Source organism: Pelophylax lessonae (assembly GCF_965119305.1).
Source record: "Pelophylax lessonae genome assembly, chromosome: 12".
Lineage (NCBI taxonomy): Eukaryota > Metazoa > Chordata > Amphibia > Anura > Ranidae > Pelophylax > Pelophylax lessonae.
The window spans coordinates 48,171,387-48,197,601 of record NC_138779.1 but is presented as its reverse complement, the minus strand read 5'-3'; the positions used below and the strand labels follow the sequence as shown (position 1 = coordinate 48,197,601).

Genomic DNA, 26,215 nt, shown 5'->3' with positions numbered 1-26,215 from the left:
AAGTTGTAATTTTTTCCCCACAATTCTTGGGAAAATTAAGAAATACATTTTTATTTATTTTTACACAAAATTGTCATAATAACAAGTTAGTTCTCACACACAGCATATGCATACTCTTTATTTTTGGACAATCAGTGTGTTTGCTGTGCACTGTAAATAGCTGTTACCGCAATCCCTTCCTCACACAGGATCGGTGTGTGAGGAGTAGAGCCCGGTAACAGCAAGTTACCGCGATATGTTTACATTCTGTGACCGGCTGTGATTGGACACAGCCGGTCAAATGGTAAAGAGCCAATTTAATTGGCTCTTTACCCTGATTGGGGGATGGGCTGTGCCAGAGTGACACTCTCCATCTCCGATCACCGCTCTGTGCGCCCAGGGCCGCTGATAGAAATCACGGGGCCCCCTTTAGCCCAACCCTCAACCCCCACCCCTGACCCCTCCCCAGACCCCACCCTGAAACAATAATCGCATGTAAAAATCAGACAGGCTGCCCGAGTCGATCTATCACTTGAGTACAATCAGGCATTTAACAGTCGGACCTGATCTGACCCCCCATTCACTACAAAAGAGCGATGGATCTGAACTGACTTTTTACACCCACCTACCTCCAATCTGATCTGCTAAGCAAAACAGAAAGGGATCTGTTCCCCTCTGTTTCTGCGCTTGTGGAGATCGCATGTAATTCGGAGTGCACTGCTCCTAAATTACATGCGATCTGATGTGCGATGCGAGTTCAGCCATACACTTTGTATTGCTGAATTCGCACCGCATCCGCACCAAACTCACACGAGGCTTTTTTTGAGCCGCAGTAGAATCAGATCACACAGTGGTTCACACTAGTGCGATCCGATTCTGTGCGAACATGCAGATCGCACTGCGATATGCGATCGCAACTGGGGGTGTCGTTAACTTTTAATTGACACCCCCTGCATATCTCATATGGCAGTGTGACCTGCCAGAGGTGCAGATGCAATGAGGGAACACGCTGCATCGCAGAAGTGTGAACCGGCACTTAGTGGATCCAATTGGAGGGGAGTCAGATGTAAACAGACAGTTGGTTTGTTTACACCAGATGCCCAGGGGCGCGGGAGAGTGGCGAGAACGGGCGGTCATCATATGATATCCGCCCGGAGGGAGGGAGCATTCTTGCCGGCATCATTGTACAATGCGCCGGTAGGAAAGTGGTTAATAAATTTGGAATTACACTGTTGGCAGGTACAGTTATCTCGCCTGCCACTAGATGGCTCTGTTGCAAACAGCATGCAAAGTTGTAGTTAGGTGTTAGCTCCACTTGTAGAAAAGTCCATCATCTGTGATGTCATGGGTGCAGTTGATGCCCATTTAAATGCCAGTGTGGGTAGGGCCCAAGGTAGTTTGGCCATGGGAGTAAGATACCCCAGAGTTGCTAAAATGTAGTCTCATGCAGAGCTGACCTGAAGGGACCTTTGCAGGCTCATGCAAGGTTGTACAGAAGATTTAAGGAATAGTTGTAGGTGCCCTGTATCAGCTGACCACCTTCTGCAGGTCCTGCAGTGGGATACATAAGGCCTTGGAGGCCTGGACACAGAGTTCTCTGCTGTAAGTAATGGTGAAAGTCTGGGGATTAGTGTGCTATCATGCAGCATGCCCAGTTGAGCAGAGCCATAGAAAAAACCTTGGGAAGAGACTGGTATAATAGAATCACCTTGACTCCCCTGACCCTCATCTGTGTGTCCTGTGTTTTTTTAAATAACAAACGTCATAATTACCTGCTCTGTGCAATAGTTTTGCACAGAGCATCCCCTATCCTCTTCTTTTTGGGTCCTCCGCTGGCGGTCCTTGCTCCTCCCCCCTGCCGAGTGCCCCCAGTAGCAAGTCGCTTGCCATGAGGGCACTCAAGCAGGCTTGCTCCCAAGCTGTGTTCCTGTGAATGGACATCGTCCATTCACACACGTAACTTGGCTTGGCCCCAACAGATCTCACTGGTGTGATTGACAGCAGACGGAGCCAATGGCTTCTGCTGCTGTGTGAGCCAATAAGGAGACAGAGACCTGGGAGAGCTGCTGCTCTCATACACATCCTGTGGATCAAGATGGGGCTCAGGTAAGTGTAAAAGGGGGGGGGGCTGGAAGGATTATCTGCACCCAGAAAGTTTACCTAATTGCATAGAATGCATTAAAGTTAAAAACCTTCCTTTAGAATCAGCGTAATTCTATGGAGTTAATATACATAGGAAAGTGGTCTCAACTCTTTGTTGCTTCAACGGAAAGGAATGGAATTGTAGAGGGAAAATGGCTTAAAAAAATGTGTACTTTCACTCAGCACTGAAATGACTACTACAGAATGTCCATGATGTCATCATGGAAGAGTGGAAGGGGACTCCAGTGGCAACCTGTGTAGCACTGGTGAACTCCATGCCCAAGAGAGAGTTAAGGCAGTGCTGGAAAATAATGGTGGCCCCACAAAATATTGACACTTTGGGCCCAAATTGGACATTGTCACTTAGGGCTGTACTCACTTTTGTTGCCAGCGGTTTAGACATTAATGGCTGTGTGTTGAGTTATTTTGAGGGGACAGCAAATTGACACTGTTATACAAGCTGTACACTCACTACTTTACATTGTAGCAAAGTGTAATTTCTTCAGTGTTGTCACATGAAAAGAAATAATAAAATATTTACAAACATTTGAGAGGTGTACTCACTTTTGTGAGATACTGTAAATACCTTTCTTCCCTTTTTTTTTTTTTTAAGTGATCACATTTCCTCTGTTCTCAGCTGCATAAGAGCTGGGGTGGTGAGAAGCAGCAGCACACTAAGCTTCCTGGTGAATGGCTGTGCAGTGGGCGCGTGTCAGGACAAGTCTGATCATTGGAGAAGACTGAGTTCCCAGCACAGCGTGCTCTCCTGCTTAGTGTGGTCACTTTTTAATAGGAAAGCACAGGGACTAGCAGGGACACCAAGGATTTCACATAAAGGAAACAGTACAAAGAGAAAAGGAGAGCAGGCACATATCAGCAATATGAAGGTTTGGATTAACAAACGCCTTAAGGGAGTATCATGAAATGGGTATTGTACTAAGTTCTAATCAATTTGAGAGTAGTTTTCTGGATCCGTGGGGAAATTGATTCCCAAAATTGCTTAATCTGAAGACTTTTACACCAGATATGAAGAAACGTTCCCTCTTGAGTACAATCTCTCCCACCTTGAATCCACCCCTAAAAAATCTGCACCAAGGGAGGAGTTTGGTACCATTGGGCTAAAAAAGTACAGCAAAACTCCTAGGTTTTTGAGTTTCTAGAAGAGTTTTGTAACTTGAGCAGGTGTGAATTTTATTTGTAGTTCTCTTTCCATTCTTTAATGATATTTGGCTAGAGACCATGTTTGACTGGTAATAGGTGGTGCTGATCTTCTTTTTGGAGCTTTGGGCTGCTACCTTACTGGCACGACAGAGCTGTTGATTCAGTACAAACAATGCTTGAATGAGAAGGCAGGAGCGGCCCGTGTCCGAAATAATGCAACTCTTGGTGGAAAAATACAAACGTTTACTGAAAGTGTGAGAACGTACATATCGAGCCAACATGTTTCTGGAGAACTGCTGCCCCCTTCTTCAGGGCTGCTGGTAAGTGTTAACTAAATGGATTCTACAGTAGTACCAGAATTTTTTATGAATGAAAATCTACTGCACAGAGGATGTAAGTATAACATGTTTGTCATTTTTATTGAAAAAAGAACGAGACTTGACAGTCACTGTAAGGATGGGGATTAGGAAAAGTGCTTTTGCCCTCCGCATTGCACAAGGTTGCATTTGCCATCACAAAAAATGTTGGTACTACTGCAGAATCTCTCTCCGTTAACACGTACCGGCATCCCTGAAGAGTATATTCTTCCACCAAGAGTTGCATTACACTGGGAGCTCCTTCCTTCTCAATCAAGCTTTTTATATATATATGAATGCATAGAATGTAACATAAGCAAGGGTTTATACATATGGGCGAAGCGGTGTCTCGTATCTTAGTCTTTCTCACATAGCGATTTAATAGGGATAAGGGCTGTTGCCATCCGCACTTTAAGAGTCACGTGAAATCAAGCAGTTGTCTGTATCTCCCGTGGTCAATGGGAGATATCCCTAGGTATTGTCTCAGAATCTCCAAGCTTCCCATCGGTATCAAATTTAGCACCCTCCAGCCTTGAAAAAAGTTTGTCTTCTCCTGGTTTAAACCAACTGAACCCCCCCCCCCCCCCCAACAAGGGTTAATGTGGAAGTCAACAGATCACTGTGTGGCCAGCTGACAGGTGAAGAGTTGGACTGGATGCCAGAAATGAGCTGAAGAGGAGTCCTCCTCGAAATGCATCCTGTGACCCACTTTTACAGGAGACCATTGTCCACTGTGAGCTATCCTTGAGATTGAGTGACCCGAGCAGGTGCAGTAGAGATTTCTGGCATCCAGCCAAGGCTCTTCACCTGTCAGCTGACCATGCAGTGATCCTGCTACTGGCCGCTTATCCATCCTGTCCTTGTGATTGTGTTGTGCGCTGAGTGGGCTCTTTCTCGTGGACTATGTGCTCTTTCAGATTTTATTTTGTGAGTAAATATTAAGTTGTTTTTTAATAAAGCCCTTTGATCCTTTTACTACACCAGAGGTCTCCCTTCCCTTGCTTTTATCTTCACAGGTGGAGTTCCCTCTTCCTGATTACAGAAGCATTCCTCCTAGTGTGCAGTAGCTGTGAGTCTAGGTGTTGGGCTTCCCGCTCAGTAGTTCACATTATTTGATTGCTGTATTTATATTTACAATTATAAATTGAGGTCATACATAGCTTTTTGGTTTGTTATGGTCAATTCGGGGAGAGCGTAGCGCTGTGAGCTGAACGTGCGCCTGGTGTAAGGTTTTTTGTGTTTTTTGGCATTTCCAAGTTCATAGCCCTCTTTGTGAAGCCGGGATCCATGAACCTGCTAGATTCCTGCCTGCCATTGTTTTTTCTAGTGTCACTCATAATTTATCAAACGAATGATGATGCCAATTCACTATGTGTACCAGTGCTGTCGCTTTAAATTATAAGGCTATGTCAGGTAGGCCAAGGGCTCCATTTGATTTCTGTCTATATAGATGGTAGAGTAGGCTAATCTAGAATTTTTCCCCTAGCAAACATACATTGTGATTGTTCTCCACATTTCCAATAGAAGACTTGAGGAAGACCCAGGGCCAGCGCTAACATATAGGCAGCTTAAGCAGCCGCCTGAGGGTGCCAGGATTGGGGAGGTAAAATCAGAAGCCCCAGCAAAGGGTAAAGCAGTGGTACCGGTGGTGGACAATCCCACGGCAAAAATCAAGGGGCTGTGGGGGAGGTTCTAGGCAAGTGTGTCATTAGGATTGGGTTTACCTGTGCAGCATGGGAGGTGGAAGGTAAAACCATGTGTGCAGTGTCTGAGCCGGGAACCATGACCCCCAGGGTCGGCTGGGGATCTGCACAAACAAGGGGGCACCTGGATCAGGCAGGATAGATGCCAGGACTGTGCTGGGGTAAAGGAGTAGACGTACAGTTGTGCAGGATGAGGAGCCTCACTGCTGGGAGGAACTCTTTACTTGTTCCTATCTATATGAATGTCATCTATGTCAAATTAGAATGTGGCACAGATACATAAAGCCTCATATTAAGGGGTGGGGATGGGAATTATTTTCTGATGAGGCCATATCTATGTATCGTTGCAATATTTACATAAAGAATAATTGTTGTTCCCACCCCCTAATGGGAGGGTGGGAATGGAAATGATTTTCTCATGAGGCCTTATCTCTCTCTCTATATATATATATATATATATATATATATATATATATATATATATATATATATATATATATATATATATATATATATATATATATATATAGCACAGGTGCACTGAGGTAGAGATACAAGCTGAACATAAGGTCTTATAGGAGGTTATTGCTTCCGTGAGATAGATATATATATACACACATGAAACAAAGCATTAAGTAATGCCACACAGTCCTGCTTTGCCTGTTCTCCATCCTTTATTAACCCGTTCTACAGAATTTTACTTTACTTAACCCTGCATGTAGCAAAGGGGACTAAGGACGTAAGATTGCAATTAACAAGGAGGGGGGGGCTCATCCCTTAAAGGAAAAGTATTGGAAATTAAAGTTTGTTCCATAAACCACTTGTGCAGACTGATTTTTGTGGTGGGTACAATCTTCTGCAATCTCCTTTAACAAACACCTGTAGGAAGCTCTAGTGTCCCTGACTGGATTTTGGATTTGTGTTTAGGTAGACACTCATATTATATGGGGGGACTGTATGATGACTGTACAAGCCAGGAAAGGTTTTTCATGTCATTGATCCTCATCTGTGAGAGCTTTCTTGACCCCAAACAACCCAACTTTTCAGGCCACTGCATTAGGTCTGTGCGTGACATACTTACCAAAGTTATGGTTCCAGATCCTGGAACACCACCCCATGGTCTGCATTTTATCTGCCCACTTTCCAGATGGGCATGCCAAAATCACATCCACTTTAGGGCTTTGTCCCACCCAGCCCCTGATTCTAAATATATGTATACTGCCCACTCGTGGCCCAAATTCCTGCAATGAATGCCTTTTTTGAGTTACCACACATATGCAGGCAGTAACACAAATAAGGTTGATGCTGTAATCCCAGGGCATGGCCTTGGACACCACAACTGCAGGACAGAGGGTCAAGATTCAGGGGGATTGTCCCAGAAAACCAAGGACAGTTAACATCTACATGGTGACACTAAAAGATTGAGAGCTGTGAATTGTCCCTTCCAGATGCACTTTCCGTAGCTCCCCCACCCCCCCCCCCCCCCTTAAGTGAGCAGTTGCCATTTTTCCTAGCCTATAATCCATAGACTGTTTACCAAAAACATATACATCAGAGGCACATCGTGTGAGTAAACCTTTTGCTTTCTAAAGTCACTCACATCTTGTAAACTCACATCAAAAAGTTATTTTTTACCAGATCTTTTTCCCTCCATTTTTCTTTCTGGCGGAGCTGTACTTTATAACACTTGCTTACAAGTGGAAACTGGAAACCCGAGACATAGTGATAGTCTAAAAAGTGCAGATTTTGAAACCAGTTGTTTTGAAAGCCTTACACAGACCTATATATGTGATTGGTTCAAACAAACAACCAATCAGCTGCCAGACTGCAATAGAAACAAAATATTGTTAAGTACTTTCTCCCTTCTATATGATTGGCACGGGCAATATAGCGCATTTCTGTATAGTTCTCGATGAATATATTTAATAACATTGTATCTGTTTAGTACTGCCCCAATGTTCTCTTATCTGTTTTTGTGTGTATGTACTGTATTTGTGTGTGTATGTATATATATATATATATATATATATACACAATAGGCCTGCTGAATATAATCGCCGAATCGATGCATCGCGATGCGACGCTTCGCGATTCTGCATCGATTCGGGGTGACTGCAAAATCGATTAGGTTGACGTCACTTCCGGGGTGGGCGGCGCTGGCGCGTGATGAGAGTGGCGGCGACGGTCGGGCTTGCAAGCACGGAGCACCTCGTGGGAGAGGAGAGCAGAGTAGTAAGTAGCCTTATGCTGGGTGCAGGGGGGTATTTATAAATTAGTAGTAGTGATAAGGATCAATACCTTGCTGGGAGTAAGAGGGATATGTGTATTTGTAGATTCTTGCAGTGGATTAGTATGAGGAGTTGAGGAGTAGTAGTGAGTAGTACTTTGCTGGGAGCAGGAGGAGGAGGTACTGTGCAGGATCACAGATACTCTGCTGTCAGGGTGAGGCATAAGGTGCGGGACTTCCCAGCTTTTCCTCCTCATCGCGTCTGCTGGCTGGTGTGCCCCCTTCTCCTCTATACATACAGCTTTTATTCCTTGCAAACATGGGGCTGGGGGTGGATAAAAGCCCTCATAGGCATTAAGAAAATGACATCACCACCACTTCTGCTCTCAGCTGCAAAAACCCCATATCAGGAACCATCACCCCCAAATCACTCCTCCTTCTTATAACTGACAGGTGCCCCCCCCCCTCCTCCCCCACAAACCTGTGACTTCCTCCTTGCACCACCTGCATTGCTGTGAATGTCCTGGCAGGGGTGTCCTGGCTGTCACACAATTCTGGTGTCAGCTTTCATTGTTTGGGTGGGACTGCTTGTCTGCAATACACCTAGTATTACTTGAAGCCCCCCTGGGGTTTGTTTGGTCATGTGACTGCTTATAAAAACTACCATAGCATAAAGCAATCTGGAAAAGAGCACAGAGAAGAAGTCCTACCCATTGACATCCCTGTCACTTGTCAGTTCCATTCGCAGAAGCCTGTAAATTAAAATCCAGTGGTATCACACATAATAAGGTGTTAAGAGGCTTAGGAACTTTAAAGAGTTGGACTAGTGGGACTAGTCCCACTATGTCCCAGTATTGGACATAGTGGAATTTAATATTAAATGACCCCTGTGGAGTCCCAGTACCCTCACATGGGGGGGGGGGGGGTGTCACACTACAAAGACTGCTGTCATAGCTTGATCAGCAATTTGTAAAGTCTAATTTGTCCTCATTCCCCTGAGAAAAGGCTGTCTAGAGGGGGGATTTATGACAGGGAGCATTATCTTTACTACAAGGAGACCTGTTTCCTTCACAATTATTGATCTGATAAGCAGGAGCAGATCAGGGAAAGTGAGAGGAAGAAGCAGGTAGATAAGTCCAGAGAATTGGAATATGAGGCTCATTACAGCCCTTTAGGTAATAATTTGAAGTAAGCTGACATATCCTGTACTAGAATTATGTTCATATCATACAATTAGTACTGGGGAAAATAGAAGCAGCACCATCCCATACTAAAGGAGAGCAGAGCAACCAGACCCATGGACTGCCGCCCCCCCCCCCCCCCAATGGACTGGCCAAGGAGGCCCTGCTTTCCACCTGTACTGTGCACACTGCACTGCACGAGTCCGAGCTCCAAATGCCGACATGAGGCTCATCAACCGGGACCTGTCCATGTCCGAGCCCTACTCCATTCACCTACCGGCTACCACTACTTCACCCACAACTGGCTGCAGCTCTTCTTCCTGGTAAGTCGGGGCACTACAGGGCCCAGCATTACTCCTTACCAGGGCCTGTTATACTACAACTAGGGGGACTACAGAGCCCAGCATTCCTCCTTACCAGGGCCTACGGTACTACAACTAGCATCAGGTAACTCTTCTAACCTGATGTGGCCTGCTCTAAAGGGGGATCTATGAGGGGACCTGCTCTACTAAAGGGGGATCTATGGGGGGACCTGCTCTACTAAAGGGGGATCTATGGGGATGCTGGCCTGCTCTAAAGGGGGATCTATGGCGACCCTGCACTAAAGGGGATCTATTCCATAGATCCCCCTTTAGAGAAGGGTCCCCATAGATCCCCCTTTAGAGCTCAGTTCCCCTGGATCCCCTTTAGGGCAGGCCTAGGCTCCCCATAGATCTCCCTTTAGAGAAGGGTCCCCATAAATTCCCCTTTAGAGCAGGGTCCCCATAGATCCCCCTTTAGAAAAGGGTCCCCATAGTAATCGTGATGCATTGCGGAATCGAATCGCAACCCTAATAATCGTAATCGCATCGAATCGTGAGGTAAGTGAAGATGCGCAGCCCTAATACACACACACACAGCATCTCACAAAAGTGAGTACACCCCTCACATTTTTGTAAATATTTTAATATATCTTTTCATGTGACAACACTGAAGAAATGACACTTTGCTACAATATAAAGTAGTGAGTGTACAGCTTGTATAACAGTGTAAATTTGCTGTCCCCTCAAAATAACTCAACACACAGCCATTAATGTCTAAACCACTGGCAACAAAAGTGAGTACACCCTTAAGTGAAAATGTCCAAATTGGGCCCAATTAGCCATTTTCCCTCCCCGGTGTCATGTGACCCATTGGTGTTACAAGGTCTCAGGTGTGTTAAATGTGGTGTTATCGCTCTTACTCTTACTTATGCTGGTCACTGGTGTTCAACATGGCACCTCATGGCAAATAACTCTGAGGTTCTGAAAAAAGAATTGTTGCTCTACATAAAGATGGCAAACCTTGGCACCCCAGATGTTTTGGAATTACATTTCCCATGATGCTCATGCACTCTGCGGTGTAGCTGAGCATCATGGTAAATGTAGTTCCAAAACATCTGGTGTGCCAAGGTTCGCCATCAACTGGCCTAGGCTATAAGAAGATTGCCAAAACCCTGAAACTGAGCTGCAGCACATACAGCGGTTTAACAGGACAGCATCCACGCAGAACAGGCCTCACCATGGTTGACCAAGGAGGTTGAGTGCACTTGCTCAGCTTCATATCCAGAGGTTGTCTTTGGGAAATAGACGTATGAGTGCTGCCAGCATTTCTGCAGAGGTTGAAGGGGTGGGGGGTCAGCCTGTCAGTGCGCAGACCATATGCCGCACACTGAATCAAATTGGTCTGGGTGGCTGTCGTCCCACAAGGAAGCCTCTTCTAAAGATGATGCCCAAGAAAGCCCGTAAACAGTTTGCTAAAGACAAGCAGACAAACGACATGGATTACTATAACCATGTCCTATGGTCTAATGAGACCAAGATAAACTTATTTGGTTCAAAAGGTGTCAAGTATGTGTGGCGGCAACCAGGTGAAGAGTACAAAGACAGGTGTGTCTTGCCTACAGTCAAGCATGATGGTGGGAGTGTCATGGTCTGGGGCTGCATGAGTGCTGCCGGCACTGGGGAGCTACAGTTCATTGAGTGAACCATGAATGCCAACATGTACTGTGACATACTGAAGCAGAGCATGATTCCCCCCCTTCAGAGACTGGGTCGCAGGGCAGTACTCCAACATGATAAGGACCCCAAACACATCTCCAAAGCAACCACTGCCTTGCTAAAGAAGCTGAGGGTTAAGGTGATGAACTGGCCAAGCATGTCTCCAGACCTAAACCCTATTGAGCATCTGTGGGGCATACTCAAATGGAAGGTGGAGGAGCGCAAGGTCTCTAACATCCACCAGCTCCTTGATGTCATCATGGAGGAGTGGAAGAGAACTCCAGTGACAATGGAATAGCAGAATACTGCCCTTGAGCCCAGTCTCCGAAGGGAGGGGATAATGTTCTGCTTCAGTAAGTCACATTACATGTTGGCATTCATGGTTCACTCAATGAAATGATGAACTTTAGCTCCCCAGTGCCAGCAGCACTCATGCAGCCCTAGACCATGACACTCCCACCACCATGCTTGACTGTAGGCAAGACACACTTGTCTTTGTACACCTGGCCTGGTTGCCGCCACACATGCTTGAGACCATCTGAACCAATCTCTTCAGACTAGGCCATGGTTCCAGTAATCCATGTCCTTAGTCTGCTTGTCTTCAGCAAACGGGCTTTCTTGTGCATCATCTTTAGAAGAGGCTTCCTTCTGGGACCATAGCCATGCAGACCAATTTGATGTAGGGTACGGCGTATGGTCTGAGCTGACAGACTGATCCCCAACCCCTTTTAACCTCGACAGCAATGCTGGCAGCACTCATGCGTCTATTCGCCAAAGACAACCTCTGCATATGACGCTGAGCACGTGCACTCAACTTCTTTGGTTGACCATGGCGAGGCCTGTTCTGAGTGTAAACTGTCCTGTTAACCCGCTGTATGATCTGGGCCACCGTGCGGCAGCTCAGTTTCAGAGTTTTGGCAATGTTCTTATAGCCTAGGGCTAGGCCATCTTTCTGTAGAGCAAAAATTATTTTATTTAGATCCTCAGAGAGTTCTTTGCCATGAGGTGCCATGTTGAGCTTCCAGTGACCAGTATGAGAGCGGAGAGCGATAACACTAAATTTAACACACCTGCTCCCCATTCACACCTGAGACCTTGTAACACTAATGGGTCACATGTCACTGGGGAGGGAAAATTACTAATTGGGCCAAATTTGGACATTTTCCCTTAGGGGTATACTCACTTTTCTTGTCAGTGGTTTAGACATTAATGACTGCGTGTTAAGTCATTTTGAGGGGACAGCAAATGTACACTGTTATACAAGCTGTACACTCACTACTTTACATTGTAGTAAAGTGTAATTTCTTCAGTATTGTCACATAATAAGATATAATAAAATATTTACAAAAATGGGAGGGGTTTACTCACTTTTGAGAGATACTGTATATCTGGACAAATCAACCAAGGCAAATGTACCATCAACAGATTATCTATTTGTCGCTGCATGGTGGGGATGGTAGTAGGTTGCACTAATTTAATTTCTAAAAGGTATAGACTTCGAACCCAAAGGCCCAATAATGATTTGGTCATTAAAAATGGACACTGTATGGGCCTCCTTCACACAGGCAGTAGACTCTACCACCCCTTAGAAAAACTATCCGCAGTTGATCACTTTTTTAGATGCAGCTGAGGGGCCGTTACAGCTAGCTGTCTTGAATGCATTTTCTTTTTTAAATCCCATGGGGAACTGTTTACTGAAATACCACGCCGCCCAATGTGCTGGGTTTTTGGCACATGGTTATGGTACAGTCTCCTTGACTTAAATTAAATGATCAAGTTGAGCAAGCAGTGCCTTTTTCCAGTCTTGACATGCGGAGTTAAATTTGCCACACCTCAAAGCATTGTGGCCATATCAATGTGATCAGACTTGAGCGGCCGCCATGTCACACTGGAAAGGGAAGGGGGCTAATCAAAAACGCATATCAACATCCTGTTTTTACTCCCCTCCACCCATGCGACCTTAACCTTACAGCATCTAATGATCACAGGAAATATAACAATTCAGCAATGTCTAGTAATAATATGTCCCACACATAAAGAAAGTGAGCGTTGGTGAAACCAAATGTAACAGCAGCAGCTGGCACACAAAGGTGAATATACAACCCTCCGAAAGACATGTAAACAAAATGTGCAGCGCTAAAAAATCTAAAATGATAATGAGTGTCCAAATCAGTGCCATAATGAGACCAATAGCCACATATCAAACTATAATGAGGCTAGTCCATCTGCTAAGGATCCAGTCAAAGAAATTGTAAGTCCTTGAAGAAGCGTGTCATTCAAATGCTATAATGAATATAGGGAGAAGATCTTCTTGTTATATAGGTTAAATGAAAAGCCACCAGTGCACTTCTTGTATATAAAGTCAACTCAAATAGTGCTCCCCTCCACCGTGCCTATGAACTCACCAGATGTCTGGTGTATATACACCTTGAGTCCTATTCAACAGAAACTGTTGTTATCGCATCCGGGATTGTTCCCACAGTCACAACCTGGTGTCCTTAACCCTCTCGCTTCCACTGCTATTCAGGGTGAACAGGATAGCCGGCGGATGCACTCAAGTTGTGCCCAGAGTTCCAAACAGAATGCATGGAATGCTAATATAGTGTAATATTTATTTTAAAGGTTAAAACTACATGTACATGTAAAATGATAAAAAACTCAGATATGAAGACCGCCATTCCTACAGCATAAGGACACGGCGGCCAAGACGCCAGTGTGTAGGTCTCGTTATAGCACTGATTTGGACACTCATTATCATTTTAGATTTTTTAGCGCTGCACTTTTTGTTTACATAGTAATATTATGTGCAACCAACGTAGGAGGTATCAGGCAGCATCAACACTACAGGAAATAATGTATTACACAGATGTTTATTTAGGGTCGCTGTGGATGGAATTAACTGCAAAACTCTGATATGAGGAGAACTTTATTCCAAGAATACAACAGTCAAAAATATATTTTTTTTCTGCAAATCTGTCTTTGAAACAGACGAGTTTACTATCGAAATAGTGTTTAACACAGTAACAGATACACAGAATTCTGGTAAAAGACTCGGTAGTATGGCTATATTAGTATGGTGTGGGGGGGGGGGGGGGGTGTAAGAGGACGGTTTTAATAATAAGGTTTATTGTTTTCATGCCACACCGAGAAAAGTGAAGAGAAAATAACGGAGGGCCCAAGGTTTCAATATACACTTATCTAAGGGATGGCTCACAAAGTTTTCTAGTCATTTCTCGGTAATATGTGCGCTCCTTCCTGCAGAGTGCTTACATATGGAAGGAAATTAGGAGCAGACCATTGGTCTGTGCAGGTTCATAGAACAAGAGAAGAAATAGGAGCACTAGGGACGTGGACCTACGATACACATGCTCTTGGTTACTGGTTCATTTATATTCCATAACTTGCCCTTTATACATAAGGATATCTCTGAATAAGGATGCCACTTCAAGAGGCGATAATAACATAAAACGTACCACAAGGTTTAGGAACAACATCATAAATGTTTCATATACACAACAAACCCAATATGGATTAAATAGAAGTCCTTTATTCCTCTCTGCGTTCCTTCCTCACATTTAAGAAGGACACCAAGGATGGGGGTGGGGACGAATGGTACAGAATTTATGACATCACCTTTTACAACATAAAAACAGTTATCTAACCATGTGGAGTGCAGGTGTATCAGTGTCCGTGTATATTGCTAGTTGTGTGATTGTGTACTGAAGTTATTGTGTATCGCATCTAGAATTTGGTATTCTTTTTTTTTTTTTTTTTTCTTCTCGTCTTTTGAAAAAATAAAACAGTCCACTGTCCAGCAGGGGTCTGCCTAATAAGAATGAAGTCCTCTCCACCTTATACCCTCCCATCCTGGCAGAACCTTACTCTGCATGGACTTTGGCCTCTGCCCTTTGCATGGATAACTCATTAGCTAAAAAGGCTCCTTGGCCAAGTGCCGTGGCATAGGTCCGAGCATTAGAAAGGGGGAAGGCATTCTGAGTAGATTGGCTTGTTGATCGATGGTGTGGTATGGAATGGTAATCTGCCACATTATCATACTGAGATAGCGCAGTTATGGAGCTATGTAGCTTACTATGAAGTGTTTGATATGGATAAAAGATTGCAGGTTCTCGTTCCAAAGTCTCAGGAATATGGCCTCTCAGGCTGTGGCTCCTCTCTGGCTTAGGTGGAGCTGTATTAGAGACAAACTGCGCACTGTCCTCTCTGTAACAGTCTCGGTGAGAATTGTCTGCTGGCCTTACAAGTGAACGGTCTTTATCTTCTGACAGTCTCATGTCTTTGTGATTGAGCCTTACTGGTTCTTGTGGGTTTACATTGCACTTATTGGTCGAGGAATGATAAGATGCATGATCCGAAGGCATTGGCATGGACTTTGAGCTGTACTCTGCAGGTGGAAATGGTGGACCATTTCTTCCATCAGAAGTTTGCCTGTGTCCAGTATCCTGCTGAGGTGGAGTCCGATGCTCAGGGTTTAACTCGTGCTGTAATCTACTCCTACTTGTTCCAGTCTGCTTCTGTGGCAGGGATGGCCTATCTTGGTGTCCATTTCCGTATGGAGGGGGAGGAGGTGCCAGTCGTTCGTCACCTTCTATTCTTCCTAGATATCGGCTATCTTTTGATTCAGCAACACTTAGAAGGCCAGGAGTCTTTCCTGGGTCAGACCGGCTTCTGAGATGAATCACATCTAAACCTGCTATATCATCCACTAAAGATGGAGTAACATTATCATACTGAGACATGACCGGTCCCTTGGATCTCTGACGTGACCTGTTCTCTCTTCTTAGAGACTGCAGCCTGTATCGGTCCATATCTTCCATATCCCAGGAAATATGAAGTGGCCGAGGATGTTCTGGAGGCACATCTCGACTGATGAAATTGTGCTCCCGTAGACTTCTTGGATATGGAGCAAGGCCTTGTGATCGATATGTAGCCTTGGGCTGGTGTCTCGTGGTATAAGAAGCAAAATCGCGACTTGGGTAGAGGTGAAACTGTCGCAAACGCAAAGTACTATAGGGGTCCATATCATAGAAGGTTCCATCAGCGGAGTAATATGTTGTGCTCCCTGAATAGGGACTATATCGATAATGTACCCTCCCATTCTCAAAGTAAGGCTGTAGCTGAGTGACATGATAATCTGAAGAGGAACTGAAGGATGGACATGCTTTGTACTGGTAGACTGGGCGTGGGCAGTAGGCAGGTTCTTCATCTGGCGGGACTTCAGTTCTGGAAATGGGGACTGCACGTACAGGAGGAGGTTGTGGTTGCATAGGCACATGCAAAGACTGAACTCGCCTTATGGTAGGATAAGGGGGTGTGTCCTCTGAGTAACTTCGTAGACCTGGACTCATGGATCCCATATAGTCTGAACGATTTTTCGTGCGGGAGTGCTGCATCCCAGAGTGTTTGGCTTGAGTTATATAAGTGCCATAAAGGGTGGAATTAGAGGAGGAAGTTTCACAGCGGGTGGAATATGGCTGCATGTGTAGAGTGTCAGCTCTGTAGGACTTGGGAATCGCTGCTGCCTTATGATGCACTAATGTGTCGTAGGTATCGGTTGGATTCTCTGGATCCATTTGAGAAGGATGGTGATGCCGGTAAGCAATCTCTGTGCTGTCTGGTTTACTGGATAGATATGATCGGTAGGCATCTCCTATGTCGGCTTTGTCTTCTGCTTTGACCTGGGATGGATATGGATGTCTGTAGCTGGCTCCTTGATCTATCATATTCTCAGACTTTGTAAGAGTTGAATAGTTGTGTCTGGGCAGTGCATCCTCCAGGGAAGATGGCAGCATCATTGTATTCAGGAAGGAGTGATAATTGCTGGCTGTGATTGCCTCATTGTAGTTGGAGTGCAAAGCAGTAGCCAGGCGACTCTCCATGGTTCGGACAGGTGGAGCTGGTGGGGCTGTGCTCTGCACTGGGTGTGATGGGAAAGACTCTGAGCGCTGGTGAAGGTGGGGCCTCGGACTGGGCTTATCTGAGGGAGGGGGTGGAGTGAAGGATTCAGTAGGGAAGGTGAGATTCACTTCACCAGGGCCTGGCAGTGGTGTGTCTTCAGGGGGAATGGATCCTGGCACCTGAAACATACAACACACAGGCGTTACAATTCATGCTAACAGTCTTTGTATGTTGTTGCATAGTTTTTGTGAGTCACTATGTGACTTGTGATTTAAGCCACTAATGCTTATATAAACTAGAATATGTTTTTTCTTCATGTTATATCCTTTATGTTCATAATGCATGTTGGAAAATTAAATCCAAGTGTTACTAAACCCAGGACTCTGCATTCACTATATCTGGTCTACCACAGTTCACAGAACATGGAAATGCAATAGTTTTTAGTAAATATAAACTGCTTAATGTAAAATCAATATAGTAAAAGTAAGTGCTAAATAGTTATATAGCAGCTGGCACAAAAAAAGGTGAAATATACAACCTTCAAATAATCATACAGTAACAAAAGGCAGTGCAACACTTTCCAGTGGTGGGATACCTTGAGATTACGCATGGAATGTGTCGGGAGGGGCCTATGCGCTGACTTAATCTCTGCTGCGTCCTCGTGGTAGGAGCGGTGGCCATCTTTTTGTCTGTCCCCATTTGGAGTCCTTTAACCACTTGCCGACCGCCGCAAGTAGATTTACTGCGGCGGTCAGCCCCTCACAGGCAAAGTGACGTAAAGTGAGGCTCTGGGGGGCGAGCGCCCGCCGGCGGCGGCACGGGCCCGCCCGAGCGTGTGACCGGCGGACCCGATGTCCGCCGCTCACTCTGCGATCGTCGGGGGAGAGGGAGAAAGGCAGGCAGCTTGTGTAAACAAGCTGCCTGTCATTCTCCCCTGTGTAGAAACACCGATCATACGGTTCTACTATGTAGGACCGTTGATCAGTGTAACTACAGCTCAACAGACAGCCAATCACAGTTAGAATCACGCCCCTAGGGACACACACAGCCCCTCTCTCTCAAATAAAGTTGACCCCTTCACTGCCAGTGTATTTTTACAGTAACAGTGCATATGTATAGCACTGATTACTGTAGAAATGTCACTGGTAACCCCAAAAGTGTCAAAAATGTCAGTCAATGGTCCGATCTGTCTGCCGCAATGTCGCAGTACCACAAAAAAAAAAAATCGCAGATCGCCTCCATTACGCGTTAAAAAAAAAAAACAACAAAAATGACAGAAATCTTTCCCTTTGTTAGTAAACGCAATAACTTTTGCGCAAACCAATCAAAATACGCTTTTTGCGATTTTTTTTACCAAACATAGGTAGCATAAAACAAATTGGCCGAAAATGTAAAAAAATTTAGATTTTTAAATTTTTTTTTGGGGAATTTCATATAAAAAAATTTGAAAAATATTGTTATTTTTGCAAAGTTTACGCTCTTTGCTGGATTTTGTCTGTCTTTTGGTGAGTGATTTGGTACACTGGACTTATTACTGCAACAGATCTTTGAGCATAGAGAATATTCTTCTGGCCACGTCACACAGTCACCATGGGACCTCTGTTTATTAATTTATTGTATAATAATGGACACTAGGGATGTAACGATATCGAAGATATCGCGATATCGTATCGTCGTGGTCGTCTCGATATCGTCGTGGTTGGGTTAAGCAAGAGGAATAAACACAGTCCCGCGGAACAAATCATTGTTAACTACATAGACCAGAGTTTAAGGATTTTTTTACTGTTTTTTTTTTTTCTTGCAATGTAGATATTTTGATCTTTCTGATGAAAAACGTGAACATAACCTAAATGATGGGTCAGTGTTTTTTTTAAAGGCTTTTTGACTGACTATTTTATTTAAGTTTAAGTTATGTTCCTAAATACCAGTTTTAAAAGGCTGCCTTATTTGCCTTGCACATTTAGGCTGCATTCACACTTGAGCGTAGCGTTTTTTACCGCGATTTTACCGCGATTTTTACCGCGATTTTTTCAGGCGTTTTTCATTGACATCTATCAAAAACGCTGGTAATCAGCCCAAAAAGAAGCTCATGTACTTTTTTCAGCTACAGGCGTTTTGCAAAACGCTCAGATGTGAACAGGGGCCATTTAAATGAATGGGGTTTTACTTGTTGGGCGTTTTGGAAGCGTTTCTTTTGAGCGTTTTTGGAGCTGAAAATGCCCAGGTGTGAATGGAGCCTTAAACCTGACTTAACTTGATCTTTGTTTGCACTAAAGGGAATTGCCTATTGTTTGTTTACAATTGTTCTAGCTGCTTCTTAACTTGAACATTGCACAGAAGAATCAGTTATGCAACCAAATATTACTATACAGAATATTGATGTTCCTGACTACAACTTGCACTATGTGATCAGTGTTTATGTTGTCATGGATCCATAAATACAACAATAAATTGCCTGTTGACTGGCAAAAGCAGAATAAATGTCGGTATTTTTTCGCTATTATCATCACAAACACTATCATGAGCTATTTAACAATACCATGAGCTTTTCCACAATATCGCAATAAATATCGTACCGTGAGGTCAATATCGAAATTGTATCGTACCGTGAGATTTTGATATCGTTACATCCCTAATGGACACTTGTTTCTCACTGGAAAATGCTGCACTGCCTATCGCTATAGTATAAACTGCTAATTACCTTTTTTTCCATCAGCAGTTAGAGCAGTATTGTGACCTCTATCAGTGTCAGGTTAAAGGCTGTAGGAGGAGTTTTCATTCTCTCCTAATTGTCCTTTGAGGCTGAAGGCCCCCTGACACTCTGTCTGGACAGTGCTGATGATCACATGCAATCTCAGACAGGAACAAACCAGCCTTTTTATACAATGCAGAGGATTAACCCCTTAGGTTCCACAGTGACTAGAACTAGAATGGTTTACTGCATATACAGACTGATTTTACTGTTGTGGGTTTAGTAACACTTTAATAGTTGGTTGATGCCTGATAGCTGTATTTGTCTTTTCTGCATAGCAGTGTTATCTAGTCATAGACCATTCAAATCTTGGCCAGTTAAGCAGGGACTGGCCGAGATTCAAACCATGTATAAGGTAGGCTGACTGTACCCAAGTCGATTAAAGGATCGAATTGGGTACAATCGGCCTGCCCATACATGGTTGGAGCATATGGGATTTTTCATGCGATTACTGCCAGTAGCTATAGCCTCTAGCAATAATCACTGTGTGTTCTCCCAGCAGCGAGAGCGCCCTCATGCTGGGAGTACAGATTAGCTCTGTGGGCAGAATTCCCCCATCAACACTGACTGTGCTGATGGGGGAAAAAATCAAGAAATAAACATCACACCATCTATGGATGACTTTAAAGGAATATACCTAATGTAAATCCTTACAATTTAATGTCATTAAAGGATAGATAGATAGCGTGAGTGAGTGTGTGTGTACATAGCTATATAACCACTGAAAAAATCATAAATGTTAAAAACAACCAGACATTATAGGACAGAAGGGGGGTACTCACTGCTCTGACTCGTAACTTCATGTTAGCATCATCTTAAGCTGTTTTGCTCTGTAAATTAGTTTTGTGTGTGTGTGTTTTTTTTTTTTTTTAACTGGAGATAATGAAAAAATGGAAATGTGAAAAGAAGTCTAAAGCTCCACCTGCTGGCTAAATATAAGACTGCAAAATAAATATAAAATCTACACTACACAGTCCTAATATCCATTCATTTTTATATATTAAGTACAACAGTACCATTCCTCTTTTCCAACAAGAAAAAAGTAAACTAATCAAATATTTGTTAACTTTTATTGTTATAAAGCAAGACTTGACAAATTTGCTTGGAATCTAGGAGCCAGTTTTTTTTTTTACGCATGCCGAATGGCCGGCTTTTGTCGGACCGCCTGCCATATACAGGGGCAGAATGGCGGCCTGTTTTTATTGAACTAGCTGATGTTGCCTGGCATTCGGCCCATGTGTACTTGGCTTGATGGGCAGTGGCTCACTAGGGAAGGACAGTGCAGTAAGGTGGGGGCTATAGGAGATCCAGTAACTCATGCCACCTTAGGCCCCTTTCATATATGGGTACTTCCGCTAAGCGGAATCTGCTTGCTCAGCAGGGATTTCTCCACTAATCCCAGCTGAGCAGGCGGATGACAGGTCCTGTCCACTCCGATATATAGAGTGAACACTACTAACACAGTCTCGCTCTACTCAATGGGGCAATCGGATGGAAAATGGACTGCTTGTCCATTTCCATCCAATGCCATCTAATTCGATCCATCGGACAGATGGAAAATAGGACCACCATCTATCTGTTTTTGGCGGACAGGATCGAATGGCGGCGGTTGTCAGTGGACATCCGCCGCTCCATAGAAGAGACTGAAGGGTCCGATCAGGTCTGCCTGAAAAACCTGGTGGACCTGATCCGACAGCCTGTGTGAAAGGGGCTTTCGTCTGTGTGGCATGACCGGGAGAGAATGAAAAATAAAAAATGTATTTTCATGAAAAAAATAAATAAATAAATAAACTGCTGGCTGGTACTGCTGGTGGGAAATGCTGGCTCCTCAAAGACATCAACGGTGTTTGAGGAGCGGCGCTGGAGGAAGCATGCAGAGCCGATGCTTCCTGTATCTCTCCTCTCACAGGCGGAGTGCATTTGATATCACTCCTCCTGTGACAGGACGAAGCCGGAATTATACAGGAAGCATCGGCTCCGTGCTGACAGCCCGAAGCTGGGATATCTCATGGCACTTGCGGGTGTCAGGGAGACTCCCGCACCTCCCAGGAGACTTGGGATGTCTGGCATGGGGAGAGGACACCTGCCGCAGTGTAGCCCAGGTGCCAGGCCACTAATTCTAGTCGCCAGTGCGACCTGGCGCCTGGGGTTTGTCGAGCCCTGTTATAAAGAAGCTTGCAGAGAGATTACATTCTCTAGAGCTGAATGAGATCCACTGATGTGTATAGTTGTTTGTAAATGAACAACTTACATCCTCACAAGTCAAAACAGAGCCTGTCCCTTTCGCCCTGACATGACCAAACTGGCTACTCAAAAGTCAAATACTGGAACCCCCTGGTAACCTAAAGCCAGCATTAGGTATTGGAGCAGTATGTGATCCTTTTTTACTTAGGCCCATTTACATCAGTTGTGGTGTATTGCAGTAATATTGCAATGTACTTTGTATGCATTAGGATGTTTAGAGCCATTCATTTTCATAGGCATTCGGACACACTAAGGCAGTGCACATGTTGCTGCATGCCAGAATGAATGGTAATGCTCTGTGTATGTTCTTTTTAAAAAAGGTGCTTGTCTTTTTCTTGGTCCTTGGAAGCCTATTCGGTCATTTTATCACTGCATCAGTGGAAGAGAATTGGGAAAAAATTCAGTCCATCTCATTCAAAAGTGAACATTGGCTCAATATGTATGGCAAACCTAAATTATTCATCCAAAAATGTATATAATAAGTATCCATACAGACAGTGAACATGCAACACTATTAGGAGATCCCACAAGGTCTGGACTAATGCATGCTCCACCTTTCCAAGCTTGCTGAATGATATTTTATTCCCATTCATGCAGCTTCAAAACACAGTGCACCATAGATACAACCTGAACTATTTGTGGTGTGGTTTACACTTGGAAAAAAATACAAATAATTTGTACCAGTGGTCTGAAGGTATACATCTTCTAAAAGATTTCATGTATTAAAAAAATGTAATTCTTTGGCTCTCAAGTTTCTTTGATAGGAAAATGATGTAGGAGATCATTTACCTGGGTGGAAGGGCTCAGTCCTGGGGTAATGGCTGATGGATTCGGTCCTGGCATCGGATTCTGACATCTCACGGGGCTGTAGTGAATAGTGGTGATGGAGAATGATGAGCTGGTGCTGGTGGTGGGCTCTGAGGTAATGGTTGGATTTGTCTCAGTGGTGGCAGCTGGTGGTGGAGACAGTTTTTGTGGTGGCAGCTCTGGCGGTGGCTCTTCTTCTGGTGGAGGGGGCAGTGGTAAATCCATGAATTGGAGGTAGGGTGGCCTCTTCTGAGAAGAAACTTGTTGGGCTGACTCAGCCAGGGCCAACGCCAGCATCCGGGCAGCATTTTTCGGAGGTGGTGGGGGAGGAATGAAGGAAACAGTGGTGACAGGGACTGGATCCATGGGAGACTCCATGACACATGATCCTGGAAATAGAGGGGATATTTTGTCAGAACTATATTTATGTGCAGAACTACTGATTGAAATGTGCTCTGCCTGCACACGCTCCACATTATGGCCAATTGCTTGCTCTGGTCATCAGGCTAAAGCTGGATACACACTATATACATCTTTCTTTAGATTTTTTACTTTAGATTTACCAAAACCATATAATATGAGGTCAAACCTAAACACTTCCAATTTCTATGCAATCAGGCAGGCCCTTGCACTCCAGAATTGAAGGAAAAATCTAAAGGAAATTGAACAACAAAAGTTGTATAGTGTGTATCCAGCTTTACTCAGGCAACAGTGCAGCAATTAGAGACCACTTCTCAGCAGTCAGGTGATTTCTGATTCTTTGCCATTACTGCACCTTCTGCTTTTGTCTATGATAATCCAAAGGCCAGGTATGGGGGTGGTTGCCAAACCATTTTCAAAACCCATTTCAACTTGAATATGCACCTGGACAAACAAAGGTGGGCATTTTATGGAATACAAAATGACCTTTCTGTTCACCAAAGAATGAACATACGGTAAATGTATTCAAAATATTTGAAGTGGTTTTCTGAGCAGAATCTGACCTGTTTTTATATAGCACACCTGTGAAGTGAGATTACATATCCCTATATCTTATTGTAGAACAGAGTTTGTCCAGTCGTGTGTGTCTGGATGTAGGTCGCCATCATCCCATAGTCTAGTAAAGAAGAAAGTTCCCCTAAAATTGTGGGACTTTAAGGGTGGCCTTAACATCCAATAATGGGTACAACCATATATAAAACCATCTATTTATTGATTTAACATATAAAAAGCATTATCAAAAATGCAACATGTAAATACAGAAGCAAAAACACAACATGGTTAAAAACAAAGTCACAGCTAACAACATACCTAAAACATGGCAAAGAGACTGAGTGAATGCCTGAATTCCAGAGAAGAACTGACGCGTTTCGGGTGCGGCCTTCTTCAGAGGTCTACTGGAACTCCTTCATTCATTCATATCTAGATATTCATAAAGAAATGTACATGTATAAATAAATATTCATATATCTGTGTTTTAAAGTTATCTCGTTGTACATTTATATACCAAACATTTATCAAAAGTATGTTATACGCACCACCACGGTCACTTTGTAATGGCATACAGAGCCGTGCACAAGGACTTCATTTTATATGTGATCGAGTGACCGTGGTGGTGCGTATAACTTACTTTTGATAAATGTTTGGTATATAAATGTACAACGAGATAACTTTAAAACACAGATATATGAATATTTATTTATACATGTACATTTCTTTATGAATATCTAGATATGAATGAAGGAGTTCCAGTAGACCTCTGAAGAAGGCTGCACCCGAAACACGTTAGTTCCTCTCTGGAATTCAGGCATTCACTCAGTCTCTTTGCCATGTTTGACATATGTTGTTAGCCGTGACTTTGTTTTTTAATCATGTTGTGTTTTTGCTTCTGTATTTACATGTTGCATTTTTGATAATGCTTTTTATATGTTAAATCAATAAATAGATGTTTTTATATATGGTTGTACCCATTATTGGGTGCTAAGGCCGCCCTTAAAGTGCCACAATTTCAGGGGAACTTTCTTCTTTACTATATCTTATTGTATAGCGTGATTTCTACAACCCATGCTTCAGGTTTTCTTTATGCAAACCTTGCTTTGGTCATTTGCCAACAAAACTAAAAGTGTGTCATTGGCTCTCTCTTGTGCCCCCATGTATGGATCTTTGGGATGGCAGCACATGATCTGTCTCTAGCCTGAAGCCCCCCCTGCAGGTACATCCTCTAAGTACAGAGCAGTGTGTGCTATCCTAGCAGGGGTAGAGAGTGGTACAGAGACCCCCACATGTAAAAAAAAGACAAAATTAAGGAGGACCACTACTTGTTAATTTAAACTCTGTATGAAAGTGAATACTAAATCTCATACAATATGGACTTACATGATGCTTTGGGTATTAAAAAAAAAAGGACTGACTGGAAAGCACTGCTATACATATATAATCTATAGGAAATAAATGTACATCTCTTGAGGGACCGGACACAAACCAGGGGGGTACTTAAACTATTGCTGCTAATTACATGTCATGGAATACCAATGTTAAGGCCAACTGTTTGACAGAGAGCCTCATTATCTGTTGAAAGAGAGAAAAAAATATGTGCTTACTACAACTGTAATCCCGGCTCCCAAACACCCTGTTCTTTGAGAATCTCCTTTTTGCCCTCTAACCTGCATTCCTGACGAACTTCAGGCTCACTTTGCTGCAGCTAGGAGCCGGTACCTGTCAAAACAAGGTACCCCCCCCCCCCAAAAGGTGCCAAATGTGGCAATGGAGGGGGGAGGAGGCAGACAAGTGGAGCTTTCCCTTTCCCCCACAGTGGTTGTAAAAGGCCACACTAAGGTAAAAAGCCTTCCATGATCAACTTCCCCCAGACCACCCCTAAATACTTACCTGAGCCTTATCTCAATCCAGCACTATATTTGACACAAAAGATATGAAAATTTTCTTCTGTCAAAAAATGTCATTATTGTTCTCATAGCAATTTGTACACTGTACTTGTACATATACCATGCAGTGTACACTCTCAGATAATTCCCAGGATCTGTAAGATGGGCCAGGTACCGGGGATGATGTATCACCTGTATGCAGATGCAGAACTTACATATTCAGTGGCTGTCGAAGAGGATTACTGTGGGACTTTAAAGAATCACTGGATGCAGTGGTGATGGGAGCCTGGATCTGTCATCACTGGGGAACAGCACAGATGGAGGTAGGTGTGTGCCTGCTCTGAAAATATCCTGTGCATAATTGTAGATTATGGTAAAAGCTCACCCCCTACCAACAAAATTAACTTTTACATTAAGTAGATGTCTTGTAAATAAGTAATTATATTAAAACATTTTCTTATGCTGGCCATAGATGGATCAACAGGGACCAGCTAAATTTTGATCCATGTATGGGCGGCCTGTCAGGTTTCTTTTGTTTGATTGCTGTGAGCGGCTAGAGCAGGTGGCAGTGATCACTGTATTCTGACGGCTGGGGAACCTCCCGCTATCAGAATACAATGGCTCCGCGGGAGGGATTCTTTCATCAATACTGAATGTGTTGATCACAGAATCAAGCAACTTTCTTTCCTGCAACCTGTGGTCACGTGAGAGAATACCATAGGCACAGTAAGTGTGTAGCGTGTGGGCATTAAAGCCCACTCTTTTCCCGCTGCACATATGTGTTGCATTGGCAATAACAGGTTAAAGAGTAAGAGGGAAGAAACATATCTAACCCCTTATCATGGGCACTTGTTGACCCCTTAAGGGG

At 43.8% G+C, this 26,215-nt stretch overlaps 1 protein-coding gene across 1 annotated transcript in view; it reads right to left on the bottom strand.

The window, feature by feature from the left end:
- Positions 1 to 14,294: 14,294 nt before the first annotated feature.
- Positions 14,295 to 26,215, bottom strand: part of ARHGAP32 (Rho GTPase activating protein 32) — a 212,873-nt gene continuing 200,952 nt past the window's right edge. Inside the window, exons 23-24 of the mRNA XM_082273549.1 lie at positions 22,469 to 22,875; positions 14,295 to 16,862 (exon numbers count right to left, since the gene is read on the bottom strand). Of these exons, the coding sequence (XP_082129675.1) occupies positions 14,646 to 16,862; positions 22,469 to 22,875 (2,624 nt within the window). The 3' untranslated portion in view covers positions 14,295 to 14,645. The remainder of the gene's footprint in view (positions 16,863 to 22,468; positions 22,876 to 26,215) is intronic.